At 45.9% G+C, this 18,291-nt stretch overlaps 2 protein-coding genes across 16 annotated transcripts in view; both read left to right on the top strand.

Moving 5' to 3' along the window:
• SEC16A (SEC16 homolog A, endoplasmic reticulum export factor) overlaps positions 1-4,728 on the top strand; it is a 39,374-nt gene extending 34,646 nt beyond the window's left edge. For all 14 annotated transcript variants that reach the window (XM_083596218.1, XM_083596213.1, XM_083596223.1 and 11 more), the window contains 2 exons: positions 1,271-1,333; positions 1,996-4,728. In XM_083596218.1, the coding sequence (XP_083452344.1) occupies positions 1,271-1,333; positions 1,996-2,064 (132 nt within the window). In that variant the 3' untranslated portion in view covers positions 2,065-4,728. The remainder of the gene's footprint in view (positions 1-1,270; positions 1,334-1,995) is intronic.
• Positions 4,729-5,710: 982 nt separating this feature from the next.
• On the top strand, positions 5,711-17,019 carry INPP5E (inositol polyphosphate-5-phosphatase E). Of its 2 annotated transcripts, none has more exons than XM_083596410.1 (11): positions 5,711-5,896; positions 7,317-8,213; positions 9,282-9,405; positions 10,121-10,218; positions 11,434-11,558; positions 12,918-13,037; positions 13,707-13,814; positions 14,556-14,714; positions 14,820-14,935; positions 15,145-15,281; positions 15,954-17,019. In XM_083596410.1, the coding sequence occupies exons 2-11, from the start codon at positions 7,477-7,479 to the stop codon at positions 16,084-16,086; spliced, it is 1,857 nt and encodes a 618-aa protein (XP_083452536.1). In that variant the 5' UTR covers positions 5,711-5,896; positions 7,317-7,476; the 3' UTR covers positions 16,087-17,019. The 2 variants fall into 2 exon arrangements, with proteins under 2 accessions (XP_083452536.1, XP_083452535.1); XM_083596409.1 differs by having other exon boundaries at positions 5,712-5,896; positions 14,553-14,714.
• Positions 17,020-18,291: the final 1,272 nt, after the last annotated feature.

The raw sequence follows: 18,291 nt of genomic DNA, 5'->3' as shown, positions 1-18,291 counted from the left end.
AGGCACTGTTACAGGTGCCACATAATACCCATTATTCATTTGTAAGAACTTGGATCTCCTAGTCAGGTAGCACCAATGCACTTTGGAACCCCCTGCCTATTGATGTCAGACCTTTCCTGTACTCTTTTCAGCACTTGTTAAAACATTCTTGTTTAGATGAGCCTGCCCAGATGTTTAGAAAGTTGATGCAAGTTTTAATCTGTTTTTAGTCTACTGCTGTTTTTATATTTTTGAAATTCCTAAATCGTTACTGTAAATTCTTCTTAGTGTCAATTTTATTCTTTTGTTTTATTTAATTTTTGGTAAACCGCTTTGAGGTTTTCCTTTTGGATGTGAGGGCACGATCTGGCTGCGACATCTGTCACCCCATTGGTCACCAGCGTTTTCTTTCTACATTTGAGAGGTGTATAATTTTTATGAAACAAGCAAACGGGTCTGGATAGTCTTGCTGAAGCAGAAAAGTTTTCAGCAGGTGTCTAAAGCAAGAGGGCACCTTCCTAACACCAATAAGCAGGGAGTTCCAGAGTTCCTACCACACTAAAAGACTGAATTTTCACAAATGTGGAATGGACGCTGTGGTGCTTCTAACAGCGCAATTTCTGGAGATCGAAATGATCTGATAATAGATCTGTCTGGGTTAAGGCCTTTTACGTTTGGAGGAGCCTCCAAAGCAGGTTTTCTTCATCTGGGCCTCTTAGCCTTTAAAATGCAAGGAGTGCAGAAGTCTTTCCCCCAGCTCTGTGAGGGAGAAGCCAAATGCTTCATATACTTTCGTGGGGGTGGGGGGCTCCTCTGATAACATGAATTGGGGCGAGTCCACCATGCGGTTCTCAAGCAAGGCATAAGCCTCACTAATGCAGGTTGCTGGCTGGTGCTTCCTCAAGCAACTGGCCACCATTAACCCCTTCTGCTCTTCCTCCCGCATGCCCCAAGCAAGCAAGTCATTTTGGGTCTGTGCATGTGCCTTGGTTTGGCGATGACCCTGCACCCTGCTGCTGCTGTTGACAATGTGGGAAACTTCTTGAAGCGCTGGGGGGGGGGGGAGGGCCAAGAATGCGTGGGTTTAGTTCCTTTTGTGTGTGTGTCTTGTGTGTTTCCATCCATGTATAACAACAAACTTCTGTTGCTCTGCACCTACTTGGGGGCGCTGGCGGTGTTATGCAACCTCTTCCTTCCATCTGTCAAGTGCACAAAATGAACTTGGTAAGAAACGGTGATGCCTCTTTTTGTTTGCATCTCACTAATGGAAAGCTCTCCTTCTTCACTGCAGCCACCTTCAGGAGGACCCCCAGCCGGCACAGTCCAGTTTTACAACCCTTCCCAGTTTGTGCAGGTAATGTTGTTCATTTCTGGAAAAACACAAAAAACACATATACATGCCCCCTGGTAAGGGAGATCCTCCCTCTTCTGCCCATTCTACAGATGGGAGTTATGAGGGTCACAGAGGAGTTATTGCAAAAACATCCCATAATTTACATCCTGAGCAAAGCCTATATTCTTTTGGGGGTGGGGTGAGTAAATGGTCAAGAGCAGGGAGTGGCGGGAAACCTCTGGGCCTCCAGGTGTTGCTGGACTACAGCTTGCCTAAGTTGGCTTGGCAAATTCTCCCTAGGTGTTGTGAGTTGGTGTCCTGCAACATTTGGAGGAACCACTGACCAGGAGACGTTTCTTTGTGTCTCACCTCAGCCCACAGGTTTGCTTGGGGGATGCTTTTGCAAAAGCCTTTCAGCTTTGGGGATTCAGGTTGATTTGGCACAGAATTCCAGATGCTTTGCATTTTGAGTTTATCTATTCAACTTGGAGTCAAAGGGAAGTAGTGTTCCCATACATTTATGAAAATGTCCCTGGTATGAACTGCCCTGAGACATACGAGTATAGGGCGCTGTACAAATTTAATAAATAAATTAAATGTTCTGTTTGTGGGTTGTTGATTTTTTTCTTCTCTTGTGTAGGTAGAAATTGGATTCAGCTTTGTTTTTTCTTGTCTTTTTCCAGTCTGCTGCAGCTTCAGGAAACTCAAGACATGGCAGAATTGGACAGAGAAAATACCCCACCTTAAAATAGCACCCAGCAAGTCTGTCACCTGGGCCGTCACACATGAATTTACAAAGAATTTCTCAAAATCCCATGCCACGTACAGAATCTGTCCTCTCTCGTATTGAGGGGAAGATTCGTTTTGGTGGCTTTTCCCACTGAGACTCTTGACTTGCATCAGTCATCAAATGCACCCCGTTACGTAAAAGCCAGCTGGAGTGTTCTAACTCCAGAGAGAGAGAAATCCCCAGTAATGAAATGGCTACTCTCTGCTGCAATAATCAAAAGAGAGGTGGGGAGAGGGCTGTCCTCCCCACACCCTTTGGCTGACTTTGATTGGAATCCATATATTCTTCAGTGGTTTCTGAATGCTTTAGGAAAGGGGAGCTCTTTCCCAATATTTAGGGGGATATTTGTCACCTTTAACACTGCAGTTTGTGGCCTTACAGGGATTGGGGCACAGTTTTATGCATATAAAACCACCAGCCTGCATTGGTTGCTTATCCTGAAGCATTTAAGAGATATTTGGCTGGGATTTTTCTTGACATATTGACCTTTCTCCCACAATACACCTCCTCCCTTTGAGTGGGAGGCAGGAAACATAGCTCATCCAAATAGATATATGTATAATGAATTAAAAAAGGAAAAAGGAAAACTGTGATTTGTAATTAAAAATTAATTGGAAGTGGATTTTCTCTAGTATGTATGTAGTTTGTGTTTAGGCTCCTTCTGCAGCCACTGTATAGTTAAAAAAACAAACAACTCCCAGAAGCTCTTTATATCGTAGATGATGCTCTCCTCTCTCTGGCGATTCCTCTTGAAGTGCAATATATCTCTCTCTTTCTCTCTCAAACCCTTGGTTATAAATCTCTAAATTAATGCAGTAATGGTTTAAAGGTTGTTGTTCTTTAAGTGGGGGAGGGTCTTTCTCTTACTTCATGATCAGAATCACTGTGGTATTCTATTAAATCAAGCAGATTTTGATTCAGCCAACCTTCCCTTTGAAGTAGGCCACACTCACACCCTCTTAAGCTTGACGGAACCCCAACAGGAGGGAGAATTAAATATTTATTTATGTGCTGGGTTAAGATTTGCTCTGGTAGTGAGGGAGCCAATTCACTCACCCACCACAACCAATCATGCTGAAGAGATGAAAGAGATGTTTAGTTGGAGGCACTGTTATGCAGTGGTTCAGCTCCTTCCTCCTGCATCATGTCCAGAAAGGAGTGGGAAGTGAATGGACTCCTTGGCACTCACTTGTGGGGTGCCTCAGGTTTCTGTCCTCTCTCCCCCATGCTTTTTAACACTGAAACCACTGGTAGAGATCATCAGGGGGTTTGAACTAGATGTTCACCATATGTGGATGATACCCAGCTTTACCTCCTGTTTAAATCAGAACGAATGAAGGTGGTAAACATACTATGTGGGTGTCCAGAGGCAGTTGGGGGATGGATGGCGGCTAATGGATTGAGGTTGAATTTTCACAAGACAGATGTACTGTTTCTGGGGGACAGAGGGTGGGCAGGTGCAGGGAATTCCCTGGTTCTGAATGGGGTAACTGGACTCAGACCAGGTGTGCAGCCTGGGAGTCATTGTGGACTCACTGCTGTCCATTGAGGCATAGATCAACACTGTCCAGGGCAGCTGTCTTATCAACTCCATCTGGTACACAGGCTGAGACCCTATCTGCCTGCACACTGTCTCGCCAGAGTGGTACATGCTCTGGTTTTCTCCCGCTTGGACTACTGCAATGTGCTGTATGTGGGGCTACCTTTGAAGGTGATTCGGAAGCTACAACTAATCCAGAATACGGCTGCCAGACTGGTGATGGGGAGCAGCTTCTGGGGCCATATAACACTGGTCCCAAATTATATCTACATTGGCTCCCAGTACGTTTCCGAGCACAATTCAAAGTGTTGGTGCTTTAAAGCCCTAAACGGCTTTGTCCCTGCATACCTGAAGGAGCATCTCCACCTCCATCATTCAGCCCAGACACTGAGATCCAGCTCTGAGGGCTTTCTGGTGGTTTCCTCACTGCGAGAAGTGAGGTTAGAGGAAACCAGGAAGAGGGCCTTCTCAGCAGTGGCACCCTCCCTCTGGAATGCTCTTCCATCAGATGTCAAAGAAATAAACAATTATCTGACTTTTAGACGACATCTGAAGGCTGCCCTCTATAGGGAATTTTAAATGTTTGATCTTAATTGTGTTTTAATTTGTTGGAAGCCACCCAGAGTGGCTGGGGTAACCCAGTCAGATGGGCAGCATATAAATAAATCATGATTATTATTACTGATTTATTAATATTGACTGGAGTGTTTATGGGTTAAATCCACATATTTGGAATCTGGAAAGCCTTAAATATGTGATGAAGGGATTACTTGTGTTCAGGAGGAATTGTTAACGATCCACATTCAAGAGCCCTGGACTTTTTGCTGACAGTGTGATGATGGCTGCTTCTTTTTTTACCTTCCAAGTCTTCTCAAATACTTGTGCCCCACTGGCCATTCTGCCCTTTTTGTGCAGCTGTCTCTGATTCTGTGTCTTTTCATGTGGACCCGCCAAAACATGTTCTCAGCTCAAGAGGTTTTCCTTGGCACAGAGAGCCTTCTCCCTGTCCTCTCTAAATGTTAGAATCAACACACTGTACATTCTTTAAAAAATAAAATATTTTGTGCTCTGAAGCACGTTTCACAATTTACTTGGCTTGTGGTTATTGGGGGGTCACGCAGAAGAATTGGGGTTCTCAAAATATATCTCTTTCAAAGGGGAGGGGCTGGTCACAACAACAGAAGACCCTACCATGCGCCACAGTAGAACCATAGGCATCTCCCCCTCAGCACCATGTTTTAAATAATGCTAATAAAAAAGCTGGAAAACTAGGATTGCCGTCTGCTCAGAGCAGACCTACAGAAATCAATACACTGCCGTTAGTCGTGTCCAATCAGGTTCAGTGGGTCTGCTCTTAGTAGAAGCTAACAGTGGACACAGCCAGCTGGAGCTTGTGGCTCCTTCTCAGCCTTACCTAGCTCACAGGGTCATTGTGAAGATCGAAGTGGGAGAGTTGGAACATAAATGTAGTAAATGAGTAAAACTCTGCATTTGAGAGGAGCGGGGGGAGAGCTGTGGTCCTTCAGGTGTTATTGGACTACAACTCCCATCATGCCTGGCCATTGGATGTGTTCTCAGGGGCTGATGGGAGTTTGAGTCCAGTAATCCCAGGAGGGCCACGGAGGTGCTCCTGCTTTTAAAGTCTTTCAGCCCACGGCTACAGTATGGGACTAACGTAGGGATCCCTCACACAATGTACCACGGACACTTTTAATGGTTCTCAACCTGTGGGTCCCCAGATGTTGTTGGACTACAACTCCCATCACCCCTGAGCTCTGGCCTTGCTAGCTAGTGGTGATGGGAGTTGTAGTTCAACAACATCTGGGTACCCACAGGTTGAAAAACCGCTAAAAGTGGTGCCATACTATATAAAGTACTACTACTAATGTTGCTGTTGTTTCAAAGATAGAAAGGCAGTATCCATTTATTTTAAAGTATTAAAAGCCCACATCGTCGTGGTCCGTGGTGGGGAAGACACCCGCTCCAGGACACCTCTACAGGTGTTTCGGAACTCCAACTCCCGTCATGCCCTGCCATTGGCCGCCCTCGCAGGGGCTGATGGGAATTGGAGTCCACGCCGCTAGGCCCATCTCTGAGGCGGCGGTTCCGAGAAGGACTCGAGCTTCTGGCTCCCCTGGCGGAGTGAGGCGGCTGGGAGGAGCAGCAGGGAGGCCCCGCAGGAGGAGGCAGAGGAGGGCAGCGGCGACGAGAGGCCGGGGAGGAAAGCGGCCTGGCCTCATTCAGAGAGTTGCAGGTTTGGGGGTGCTGATGGAGGCGGGGGGTGGGACTGGAGGGAAGAAGATGAGGGTGGGGGCTTGTCCCGGGACAGGGTGTCTCAACGCACGTTGTGTGTGTATACGCATGTTACTGTGTTACATATTATTACTGTGAATAATATGCAGGGAAACAGTTTGAATCGCTCCTTCATCGGCTGCTTGATATTTTTTGTTGGTTAATCACAATGACATATATATTATCTTGGTGACAAACCGCAATTCTAAAAGGGATCCAGCGAAAACTTTGGTAGAGTTCCATTTCGTGCTTACATGCGTTGGTGTGTGTGTGTGGTTGTATGAAATACTGTATCACAGCAGCATTTTATTTTTTAGGTCAATATAAATGTATAAACACACACTGCAGAATAGTGGACACGACTAAGTTCCATTAACCTCTAGTGGGTCTGCTCTATTCTCTAGTGTAACATAGCTGGGTATATTCTCTAGTGTAACATAGCTGGGTAGCTGCTTAAACATCCCATTGAAACTCACAGTGTATGCTAAAGTTTTTACAGTTTCAAAACAGGCCCTTGTTCTGCTGGCATCCCTCCTTTTGAGCTCTGGATCACTGCCTTGACAAAGGCCTTAGGATAGAGCCATTAGCCACTGCTGCTTAGCGTGCTTGAGCCTACAGAGGCAGCTGCTATTCCCATTTTATAGACAGGGCTAAAGAGGCTAAGCAAGAGTGGCTGTAGAAGAAGCAGGTCTTGAATCCAGTCCTGTCTTCTTCCCAAACACTGGGCCACATTGACTGCCAACCTCATATTTCTTGATTCAAGCAATCCCTGAGAAACCTGCTGTGGAAAAAGGTGTGTTGGCTGAGTCAAACTGTTTGCTTGTAGCTATGGGTCCTTGCAGCTTCTCTGGGAAACGGAGGGGTGTGACTGAGCCTTAGAGTGGCAGCACCTTTCCGGAGCTTTAGACTTGAACAGCTACTGCCAGGCAGATTCTGTGTACACAAACACTGTCACTGCTCATGACGGTGTTCCCACACAGTTGCAGGCTGTGGAAATAAAGCACCCCTGAATCAACTGATGCACCCTCATCCCAGGTTCCTGACTTGTGAGTCACTCAGCTGGCCACCTGTCAAATGGGAGTGATCTGGCTAATCAATAATATATTTAAATTATTTGCTTGTTACATCTTTGTCCTGCCCAAAGGGAGCCGAGAATGTCATATTCACAGTCCAACACAATAACAACATAAAACACCAAAAGCACTCCTATAAAAACTAATAAAAAACAGTTATTCTAGAAAGCAGAGATCCTATGTGGAGGTTGGGAGCTTTAGATGGGAAGCCTTTAATAATGCCTGGAGATCTTGGCTAATCTTTTTTTAAAAATAATAATAATAATACAAAATACATTATTGTTGTTGTTGTTGTTATTTTATTCCTAGGTGGATCCCAGCAATGCATCTTCATGTTCAGGCAACGGGCCTTCTATTCCTGACACTGGTGTCCTGATTGGGGTTCTTTTCCCACTCAGGAAAACATGCCTTAGGCTGTTGCCTTGACTTCCGCATAGATGGGATATCCAATGGATTTTCCTAGGGGACAATGGAGCACACACCGAACCCTGAGGACAAAGTACCACAAAACATACCACCCAAGGAGGCTGCTCGGGCTGCCAGACAGGAGGCGGGTGACAACGTGGATTTCCTCTCCAAGCACCAGCAAGAAATCCAGGTTTCCTTTTTCAACAACGCTTTGGAAAGCCATCTAGAAGGGTTCCAGGCCCACACGGAGCTCAGGTCATTCACCCCAAAGCCTCCCCGCAAGCCCCCAAGACTTGAGCGAACTTCTTCTCTCGATGAACTGATCTGGCGGAGGAGGAGGCTCTTCAGGATGAGCCGAGACAGCTTGGTGGATCCCTCTGAGATGGGCTCCTCCAATGGATCCCTCCAAGGGGAGAATCCTCTGGGACAGATGGCAGCCTCCGCAAGCAATTCGCACTGTGACCAGGAATCCCTCTGTGGCTTGCAGCAAGCTTCGGAGGCGCCCCCCACCAGGCATGGCAACTTGCATGGGAAGCTGTCTAGAGTGATGCCCACCCATCCTCCGCCCCCTCTGGAGCTTGATGGCTCCTTCCCTTCTCTGAGGACAACTAATAGGATCGACCCAGATTGGGCGGATTACAGGCTTTGCTCCCAGAGTGCCTTTCCAAGGGCAGGCAGCAGCTGGAGTGACACCAGGCTCCACAGCCGCGGGATGGTTTGTGACAACTGCTCCACCACCTCCATGAAGTCCACTTTCAGTCTCTTGACCCCCATCCGCGTCAGGGATGTGCGGAACAGGTAGGGTCCTTGTAGCGTGGGGGGAGGTCAAGAGGGGGAGTCATGAGCAGCATTCCTCCACAGGTACACTTATGCTAATTCTCACTGAGTGCTCAGTGAGGTGGGGACGGAATTTTCTGTTGGAATAAAAAATCCCTGAGTTCGTCCCAGGGAAAGACTTAGGAACAGGAGTTGGCAGGAATCTGATAACCCATTCTCATCTCTTTCCTGAAAGGGCCCCTTAGATTTTCAAAATATATTTGATTTAAACTTTTAGTTCATTTGCTTTCATATTTTTATTTCCCATAGCTTATGAATATAAATACACACAAAAAGAAATAAATAGCACTAAGAAGCACAACTTGTTTGAAGAAAGGAATGAAGGGGGGGAGCAAATAAATAGAAGTACATAATATATTTTACAGGATTCCCAGTGGTGTTTATGATTCAGCATCCTGCTATATTTTGTTACACCAATATATAATAGAAGGGCACTACCTTTCAACTAGGTAATTCCCCACCTGCCTGCCTTCCCTGACTCTCATAGGATGTTTCCCAAACTCTGTTTTTGTTTTGTTTTTCATTTCCCAAGGAAGAAAGAATGAGGAAGGCAATCTGGGATAGTGGATTGTAGCATTACAGTTGTCCAGGTGACAGCCTTGGCCAGCAAGGCCCCAGCTCCACTTAGACTGACATGCCAGCCAGCGCTTTGAGGGTGCAGATCTGGCCATAGTGACACATGCTTGAGTTACATCTTACAGTTTGATTTACTGCTGCATATTCTCAATGGGACTCTCTTGGAGGAGTTTGGTCTTGAATGCAGTGAACAGGTTATGTGTTGGGTTTTAGGAGTGTATTCCTTCACTATCACAGTGGCCTCATCAGCTGTTGTTCTGTTTCCAGACCCATCTTTCAAGCACCAAGAGTGCAGGATGTGGCAAGCACACCTCCACCTGTAAAGAAACCCCACCCAGACAGGACATTAGTTCTGTTGCATCACTAGGCAGTTTTCACTTCAGCCTTAAATGAAGCAAATTTATAATAATTATTTTTTTAAAAGAAATAACAATGCATTATTTTTCCCTACAGAAGTTATTTGGAAGGCAGCCTTTTGGCGACTGGTGCACTGCTGGGAGCAGAGGAATTGAACCGGTATTTTCCTGACCGGAACATTGGCATCTTTGTTGCCACCTGGAATATGCAGGGCCAAAAGGTGAGGGAAGAAAAAGGCTGGCTGGGGGCTTTGCCTGGTGATTGGCCTTTGATCCAGGGAGCCTGGCCAAGTCAATAATACTTATTTGGAAAGGGCCATCATAGCTCAATGGCAGAGTACCTGCTTTGCATGCATAAAGTCCCAGGTTCCATCTCCAGAGGCATCTTCAGCCTGCAGAGCCACTACTGCCAGTCATTGTAGACAATACTGAGTTAGATGGACTGACTCAGCATCAAGCGGCTTCTTATGTTTCTATGCATAGTTGTGTCCAAAATTGTCTGGGAAGCCTCTTCCTCCCTCTGTCATGCACATCCTGCAAATCTGGCCACAATAACAGCTTTGCCCACATACAACAAGCAAGATGGCAGAGTAGATCATTCCTGCTCACATCCCTTGTGACATTTTACATGTGCCACTTAAGAAGTGTAGACGTTCCCTGGTGATGCCACTTTATGATTCCTGTTTTGAACTTGTTTTATACCTTTATGGAAACTTTATTGGAAGCACACCTGGAGTGCATGATGTGTGTCTGTAAACCTAAAGAACTCTATTGGTTTAATGAACCTGCATGGGATTGATTAGTAGTCAGCTTGCTGGTTACATCCCCTAAACATGTTGGCGCTTGTATCCTTGAGAGTCCATTCCTTCTCCTTCCCTATCACCCTTCCACTTAAGTACTCACCTAGAGTTTGGAAAAGTCTTCCTTGTCTTGCAGGAACTTCCTGAGGTGTTGGATGATTTCCTGCTGCCGCCAGGCCCTGACTTTGCCCAGGACATGTATGTGATAGGGATCCAAGAAGGCTGCCCAGATAGGTATGGAAACCAAGAGAAGCTGGCTTTGGCCTCGTAACCCCCACCCACTGCACAGAGGGTGGTTTGCCTGCAAGGGGTCAAAGTCTGTAGCTGAGCACTGCCACATGACCTCATGCAGGGCAATGCTCCCCTTGTAGAGTATAGCCAGTACAGACCTCCTGCTGCCTGATGCAAGTGTACCCTGTTTCTTCAGTCTGGATCATTGTCAGTGTCTGAAATAAGGGCCCCAGGGCTCCTGGGAGGCAGGAGGCCTTTGCCTCGCCTCTGTTGTGGGTGGAGCGGAGAGTTCCTTGCAAGGATTAGGAAGTCTGAGGTTGCATCCAGTACTAGTCCTATTCAGAGTAGATGCATTTAAGCTGATGGACATGGCTAACTGTCAGGGCTTGAGTCAAGTGTAGGTCAGTAACAAAAACAACAAATCACCCGAGGCCAGTGAAGTTAAATCTTTATTCAAGGAAACCAGCCACAGAGCTCAGGCCTAGTGGTCTCAGCAACTTTTCCTAGGAGGTCTTGCCCCAATGAAGCAGTTGCAAGGACTAAAGTTTCCTGCCTTCCCACCCCTCTCTAAGACTTCTTCTCTCCAGAGTTTTCCCCATGCAGTCGCAGACCGCATCTGCACACAACTAATCACTGCTCTTTTCATTTCTCTGTGCATTCTCAGAGACTGGGTGAGGAGAGCCAGTCGCAGCAGTAGGCGGAGATTCCCTGTATTCTTCAGCAGCCTCTTGATCCCTTTCCTCTTTAGCATCTGCTTCAGCCTCAGTCTGAACTGCCCTCTGCCACAGCCTGTTCCTGCTCACTAAACCCTGCCACCTCTCCTACTGCTGACACCTCCTCCTTCCAGCCTGCTCCTTTTCCCTCTGACCACGCATCATAGTCTCAGCACAAATCCTCTGGCTCTGAGCCTTCCTCCCTTAGGGGTTCCCTAAGGGGTTCCCCAGCTCCTCTGCATCCAGCCAGTCCATGACACTAACTTACGTTCATTTATTTCAGTGGGTCTGCTCTGAGTAGGACTTAGCTGGGTACAACCTAAATCTGGGGGCACTGCTGAGGATTCCCTGCACTTTTTAGAACAGTGTCAGACACCCCATGTCATGTAAATGAGCCTGACACTTGTCACTAGCAAGCCTTTTTGAAACATGTCTGGTGGAGTGCAAGGCTGGGTGAGGAGAAGCTCGTGCAACAGGTTTCCTTTCCTCTGCTTCCCCCTGCCAGGCGTGAGTGGGAGATCCGCTTGCAGGAGACGCTGGGCCCCCATTACGTCATGCTCTATGCGGCATCTCACGGTGTACTCTACATGTCAGTTTTCCTGCGGAGGGACCTCATCTGGTTCTGCTCAGGTGGGGCTTGCCAATTGGGTGGTCTTTGAAAAAAGTTTAAGTCATTTATGCATTGAATTTCTTATCGTTGATCTTGAATATGTAGTTTTAGTATTTTTGTTGCTTTGCATTTTTTTTAACTTAAACATATTTTTAATTAAAGGTTTCTTGGTTTACAAAAGTATGTGCAATGTCTCTTTTTTCAAGTTACATTTTCTACAGATCAGTTTCATTTGATGAGACATTAGTGTTATATTAGGAAGAAAAGGGGGAAAGAGGTGAAGAGGGGAATGGGTGAGGGGGGTGGGGGTGGGTGGCAATGCTTCTACTTAGTGTATAGGTGGGGTTTTGTGTCAGCGTCACTTTTGTGGGTTCTCGTTACTATTCGCTTGTGTTCCTTTGGTGGTGAGAGAGGCTGGGGTTGGCCTAGGGTGTGGTTGTTTGTTTGTGATTGGCCATGGTGAACTTTGTTTTCATGTGTGAGTGGGGTGGGTGGGTGTTTTTGCATCAAATTAACCATATTGATTTGTATGCTATTGGTGGATTCTTGTCGTCTTGTTGGGCTGTGTATGTGATAAAGGGGAGCCAAAGGTGTTTTCTTCTATTTGTCCCCGTATCAGTTTCAGTTTATTAGTTAGTTTTTCGTTGCTTTGCATTGTTAACCTGCTTTGATTATTACTAGGATAGAAAAGCAAGGTATAAGTATTAAATCTAATCAAGCTGGATTTAAATTTATTTAGGGACAGTATTTATTTATTTATCCTTTAGGGGTCAAGGCAGCTTCCAGCAAATTAAAATAAACCATACATAATATTTTCTCATTCTTACTATGTTTCACAGAATAGGACAAAAAGAGAAAAAAATGTGCACATAATATATTACTCTTTTTAAAGTAACAAAAATAATAAACAGGGTCTTAATGTCTTCTCCAAACTTCTAATTCCAAACCAAAATTAAAATTGCTCTTTTTTTCAATAATTCATACATAATATTTCCCCATGCATGGTTACAATAAATTAATTTATATTATACATTACTGCTATATCCCAAATCCTAGAAAACCATTCCGAAGTAGGGACTGGGAGATAGGAGAGAGAGAAGCTAGCCATTTATAATCAATCTAATTTTAAAAATGCCCATAAAACTGCAATATCCAACAGAATTAAAATGACTCAAACCCAGGGGTCGGTTGTTACTGTTTTTCTTCAATGTGATGAAATCTGCACCAATATAAGCAGAAGCTTCAACTTTTCTTGGAAGGAAAGTCCCTTGTTTAACCACCACCACTGGCCTGTGATCTTGGTTTATGCCAGAGGTCAGGGTTGGCCACGAGTTGGGTGCATCACTTGTGACAGGCATTCTCTCCCTCCTTCCTTCCAGAGGTGGAATATGCCACGGTGACAACTCGCATTGTGTCTCAGATCAAGACCAAGGGGGCCCTCGGAGTTTGCTTCACCTTCTTCGGCACTTCCTTCCTCTTCATTACCTCCCACTTCACATGTGAGTATCTCCCCAGGCCCCCATCCCCATATATAAGCAGCAGATGGGGCAAGGAACACTGCTGCCCCTTCTTTCCAGGATCAATGGTTTGAATGGGACTTGTCACCAACATCTCATTTCAAGAGCAGGCTCTAAAATGAACCATGCAGATCAGGCTGGGTATTTGTAGAATATGGGACTGTGTGTCTGTGAGAGAGAGACGGAAGCAGAGGAAAGGCAATTGACCAGATGTTTTCATCCAAGTCATAGATTACATAGAGCTTCTCTATGGGGTGGAGAAAATAATGTACTATCCTCTGTTGGCATTTCTGGGCTTTGTCCCTCTCCCCAGTCTTTGTCCTTTTCCCATTTTTCTGTTGCTGGATGTCTGTATTTGTATGTGTGGCATTTCTGGATCCTTGGGCAGTCTGTTTTGAGGAAAATCTTGCTTAACCTGCTTGATGGTGCTGACTGCTAAATTGGGCTGCCTTGACTCAGCCTTGTAGACCACACCCCATCCTGCCCAGGACCTGTGCAGTACAGCTGGGTTTCAAAACAGAATCCATTGCCTCTTCTCCATATAGGAATCTCTTGATAATTAATTGCCAGAGCAAGCTACCCATTAACTCTGTCCCCTGTCTCCTGTTTTCAAGAGGCCTTGCATTAAGCAGACTGTCTTTTCTTTTTCAGCTGGAGATGGCAAAGTGTACGAGAGGGTCCTGGACTACAACAAAACCATCCAGGCTCTTACACTTCCAAAAAACATTCCAGATACCAACCCCTATCGCTCCAGCCCTTGTGAGTAGCTTGATGTCTGGAAGAAAGGCCCTTTTTTGTTGTGTGAAATACTTGCAGTTTTGTAATGAGCTGCTCCTTCCCAGTAAATGTAAACCACCATGGAAAACTTGGTTCTAAAAAATAAGCTGATTTTCCTCTCCAAATCAGTGGTCTAGCCCTCATGTGGTTAATGGAAACACAGTTAACACAAGCCAAAGTGAATGTTTTTGAGCTCCTCCTTCCAGCTGCAAGGCAGAGCCTGAAATTTGCTGGCGTTCCGCCTGCTCATGCATGTCATGCTAAACCACAGTTTAGTGTGACGTAGAGGAACTGCCAATTACAGGCAATGGCTTTCCACTAACTAGAGGCTGAAACTTCTAATCTGCTGCCCTTCTTGCAGGGAAGGAGGAGGAAGTCCACAATCTTTAGAGAGATTGAAAACCTCATCACTTATAGTTTCTTTTCCTTTGGCCCAGTAAACATAAGAGAATGTATTTAGGCCACCATAAAGCCCTTGAAGAAGGGAGCTCCAGAGCTAAGCTACTGTGGAGGCATCCCCCTTAATTTAGAATGTTAACAGTGGCAGTACTTAGCAGTTTATTTACGTGCTTCTTGAAGGTCAAGGCTTGTGACAATCTCATCAAACTCCTGCATCTCACAATTTGGTTGCTGAACTTCTGCATCTTGGATCTTCAGCTGAAATAGGGTCATGGTAAGATTCCTCACCTAATCCCAGCTCCCTTTCATTTGGCTCTGCAGCAGACGTCACAACCCACTTTGACAATGTATTTTGGTTTGGGGACTTCAATTTCCGCCTGAACGAGGATCGGGAGGTGGTGGAGCAGATCCTTAGCCAAGGGCTGGAAGCGGACATGTCTAAGTTGCTACAGCATGACCAGTTGATTAAGGAAATGGCCAGTGGTAAGGAGAATATCACAGCCATGTTTCCATCCCAAAACTAAAGCTTGATTCAGCCCTGATGAAGCCACGGGGAAAGTTGACTCTTTGCGTCCTTCCCTCCCACAGGATCAATTTTCAAGGGGTTCCAAGAGGCTCCCATTCTTTTCCGCCCTTCCTACAAGTTTGATGTTGGGCAGGACTCCTACGATACTACCTCCAAGCAGAGGACACCATCGTACACGGTAAGAACTTCTACATGAGCAGCAGACAGCATCTCACCTGGAAACTTCAGGAAGAATGATATTGTGCCTTGGTGGGAAAGAAGTACAGCACTTACCACTGAGTGTCTTTTATGCTTGTGAAAAGGAAAGTGCCCTTGGAAGAGAGCTGGCTGTTTCTCTGCTGTAGCGATTAACTCACCTTTCCCCTCTTTGCCCCTTGGACTTCTCAGGATCGTGTGATCTACCGGAGCCGTCACAAGGATGACATTCAAGCTGTGAAATACTCTTCCTGCCTTGGGATCAAAACGTCAGACCACCGGCCTGTATATGGGTTATTTCGTGTCAAAGTCAGGCCTGGAAGAGACAAGTTAGTATTGACACTTTGCGTCGTGGTGGCCTTTGGCATGAATCTGATGGAGGGCTGGAGGTGAGGGGTAGGTACTAAGCAGCCTCCAAGAGAGAGCAGACTGGTTGCACTTGTTCCCCTTCTGTAGGGAACCACATTGGCACAGGAATTGCGTCATGGGCAGGCAGCACAGGTCTTGCAGACTAGTCCCCAGAGAGGGATGTGTGGTCTAATTCAGTAAAAAGTCTTCATTTTGACAGTAGCATGATTAACCAGAGTGGCTGGGGCAACCCAGTTGGATGGGTGGGATATAAGTAATACATTATTATTATTATTATTATTATTATTATTATTATTATTATACTCTCAACTCCTCTCATCCTACTCAGCCACTGGGGCTGGTGGAAGTCATAGTCCAGCAGCATCTGGACGTTCCCCACACCTGGCATGGATATCCCTTGACAGCAAGGATGGGGAAACAGAGGCCCTCTGGATGTTGCTGAATAATACTCCCCACCATCAGCACCAGCATCTTCCTTGAGCCTTGACGATGCTGGCTACTGGGGTTGCTGGGAGTTAAGAGTTCAACAAGTGTTGGGGATGCCAGGAGTCCTGCTTTTATGGCTTGTGAAGATGCAGCTTCCTCCACCTGCGTGTCACTTCCCACCTAAATGCTGCCTTGTCTCTTTCCAGCATCCCACTGGCTGCTGGCCTGTTTGATCGAGAACTCTACTTGATTGGCATCAGGCGACGTATCACCAGGGAACTTCAGAGGAAGCAAGCACTCAAGGACCAAAAAGCCAGTGCCGTCTGTTCTGTTTCCTGACCTCAAAGGGCCATCCAAAGAGGGCTTTTCTGAGCTGGGCACAAGAGGAGCTTCTGACTGCTCCCCGCAGTGAAAGGGCCTGTGCAGGAAAGAGCGCCAGCATCTGTCGCTTGGGGCCTCCTGCCATCAGGTCTTTGAAACTGCCTTGTCGCTGCTGTGCCTGGAAACATGAAAGGAATGCTCTTGAGGTTGACAGTGACTGGCTCTTTGTAGACACTTGATCACAAGAAGGCAACGAACTTGTCCAGTGGAGCTGGGGGGAGACTTTCCTAGACTGAGATGCTCCCTTGTCTCATTGATGCCGTTTTGGGAAACTTGTTGCCTGAAAAAGGGTCATGGGCATCCTTTTTGTGTTTTAAGACCATGTGCTCACATCTTGGTTTTCATCAGGTGCCTCTGGGGACCAGCTCTGGGAACATTCTGCATCTGTATTTTTACTCCATTCGTTCCCTGCCACCAAGAAGCTGAATATGCAGAAACATTTGAGCATGCTGCTAGCTTCATTTGCCCCCCAAAACACATGGTTTTCTCAATTCCAGAAAGAGCAAAGTTCCCATTTGGAACAGGCACATTTATTTTTGAAGTAGGAAGTGCCAGGGAGAGTGCTGATGGCATGTTGCAACTCCTGGGAAGGGCCTTGGATATCTTCCCTCATTCCCAGACCTGGACATAGATTAGTAGTATTAAGAAATAGAAGGCTTTCTGGTTTCATTGAACCAAGAACCTTTGTTGCTTGTCTCTTCCCAGCTGGCTACAAAAATCAGTATTCTTTGTGGCAAGACCAAATTTTGACTTGTCAACAGGTGCAAAGCAGGGCCGCAGGCATGTTGGAGTTTTGGATTTACCCTTCCACCATTTGGTTGCTTGTTACTGCTCTGGGCTGCATTTGTGTCCATAATTTAATAAACCAAGAGCTGGATTTCTAAAAACTTATTTCAAATGTGTCAAGCTTTCCTTCTTCTTCAGCTGCAGTTTGCATTGTTGATTCACCATCAAACATCCTCACAAAGCAAACAGAAGGCATTCCATCAGGTTAGGATAAGCTTTCAGTCATTTAGAAAAGGCAGGACCCCACCCCTAAATGTTGTGACATGTTAAACTCTGCTCAGAGTAAATAATGCAAAAGGAAATTAATATGATTCCATGTTAGAGGAGGAGCTTGTGTCTTTAATAGGTTGAATTTTGTGCCTCATGGCAAACTTCACACCTATAAATGCCCCAAAGATGCAGGAATCTCCCCTGTTCATCACTGTTGTGCACAAGTGGATTTGGGATAGGGGGACATCTTTCTGGTAGTGACTGGTTTGAGTTGCCCCTCTTTCACAGAAGTTAAAACTTGGCTTCCATGTGGCAGGGGCCACCAATTTGAATGTCTTTTAAAAATTAAGAGTCCTGATGTGCCTCTGTGGATCTACCAGTCACTATCAGCCATGATGGCAGTGTACTGCCTCCGTTTTCAGTCACTTCCTGCCTCTGAAAACCGTTTTCCAGAAACCACAGGAGGGGAGAATGTTGTTGTACTCAGGTCCTGTTTGTAGGGTTCCCATCGGGGCATCTGCTTGACCACTGTGAGAATTGGATGCTGGACTAGATAATCCATTGGCTTGATCCAGCAAGGCTCTTTTGTTCATGATGGGGCATTGCAAGCATACTTGAAGCTACCACTGGCTAAGCTGCTGTAACTCTATAGAGGCAGAGGAAAAGGCTGGCCATGGGTAAGTGGGCAGTAGGAGAGGAAAAGAATCCCATTCTTCAGATAGCCCAAATATTCGCCTGAGGCTTCCAGTCACTGTTAAGCACTTTACTCTTCCTGCCTAAGTGAAAGACCATAATAGTGGCATATACTTCTACACAAGTACTGTAGTAAGAATGTACTTCTACACCACTCTGTTTGTTACCCAGCTGAGGGACCACCTCTTAAATAAAACATAGAACCAAGGAAATTAATTCAAGTCCAGGAGGGACGCAGCATTGATTGTAGCTATTGCAATAGGCTAGAACTCCCAGTTAAGAAGTCTGCCATGAGGAGCATCAGAACAAGGGCTTTTTGGCAGCATACAAAGAGCCACAAAATATCTAAACATTCTTAAAACATAAACATCCTTCTACGTACATCAGGAAAGGTTATGGGTCATGAGAAGTAAAAAAAACACACAACAAAAACCACGCATGGCTCCATATCAGTATCTTCACCCTTGCAATCAC

This window comes from Podarcis filfolensis (assembly GCF_964270895.1).
Source record: "Podarcis filfolensis genome assembly, chromosome: Z".
In the NCBI taxonomy this organism is placed as follows: Eukaryota; Metazoa; Chordata; class Lepidosauria; order Squamata; family Lacertidae; genus Podarcis; species Podarcis filfolensis.
This window is presented reverse-complemented; position numbering and strand designations above follow the sequence as displayed.

Coding starts and splice junctions, on each gene's coding strand:
- INPP5E (XM_083596409.1), top strand. CDS start 7,477: ATGGAGCACACACCGAACCCTGAGGACAAAGTACCACAAAACATACCA. Junction 9,406..10,120: donor GGAATATGCAGGGCCAAAAG/GTGAGGGAAGAA, acceptor CTTGTCTTGCAG/GAACTTCCTGAGGTGTTGGA. Junction 13,038..13,706: donor CATTACCTCCCACTTCACAT/GTGAGTATCTCC, acceptor TTTCTTTTTCAG/CTGGAGATGGCAAAGTGTAC.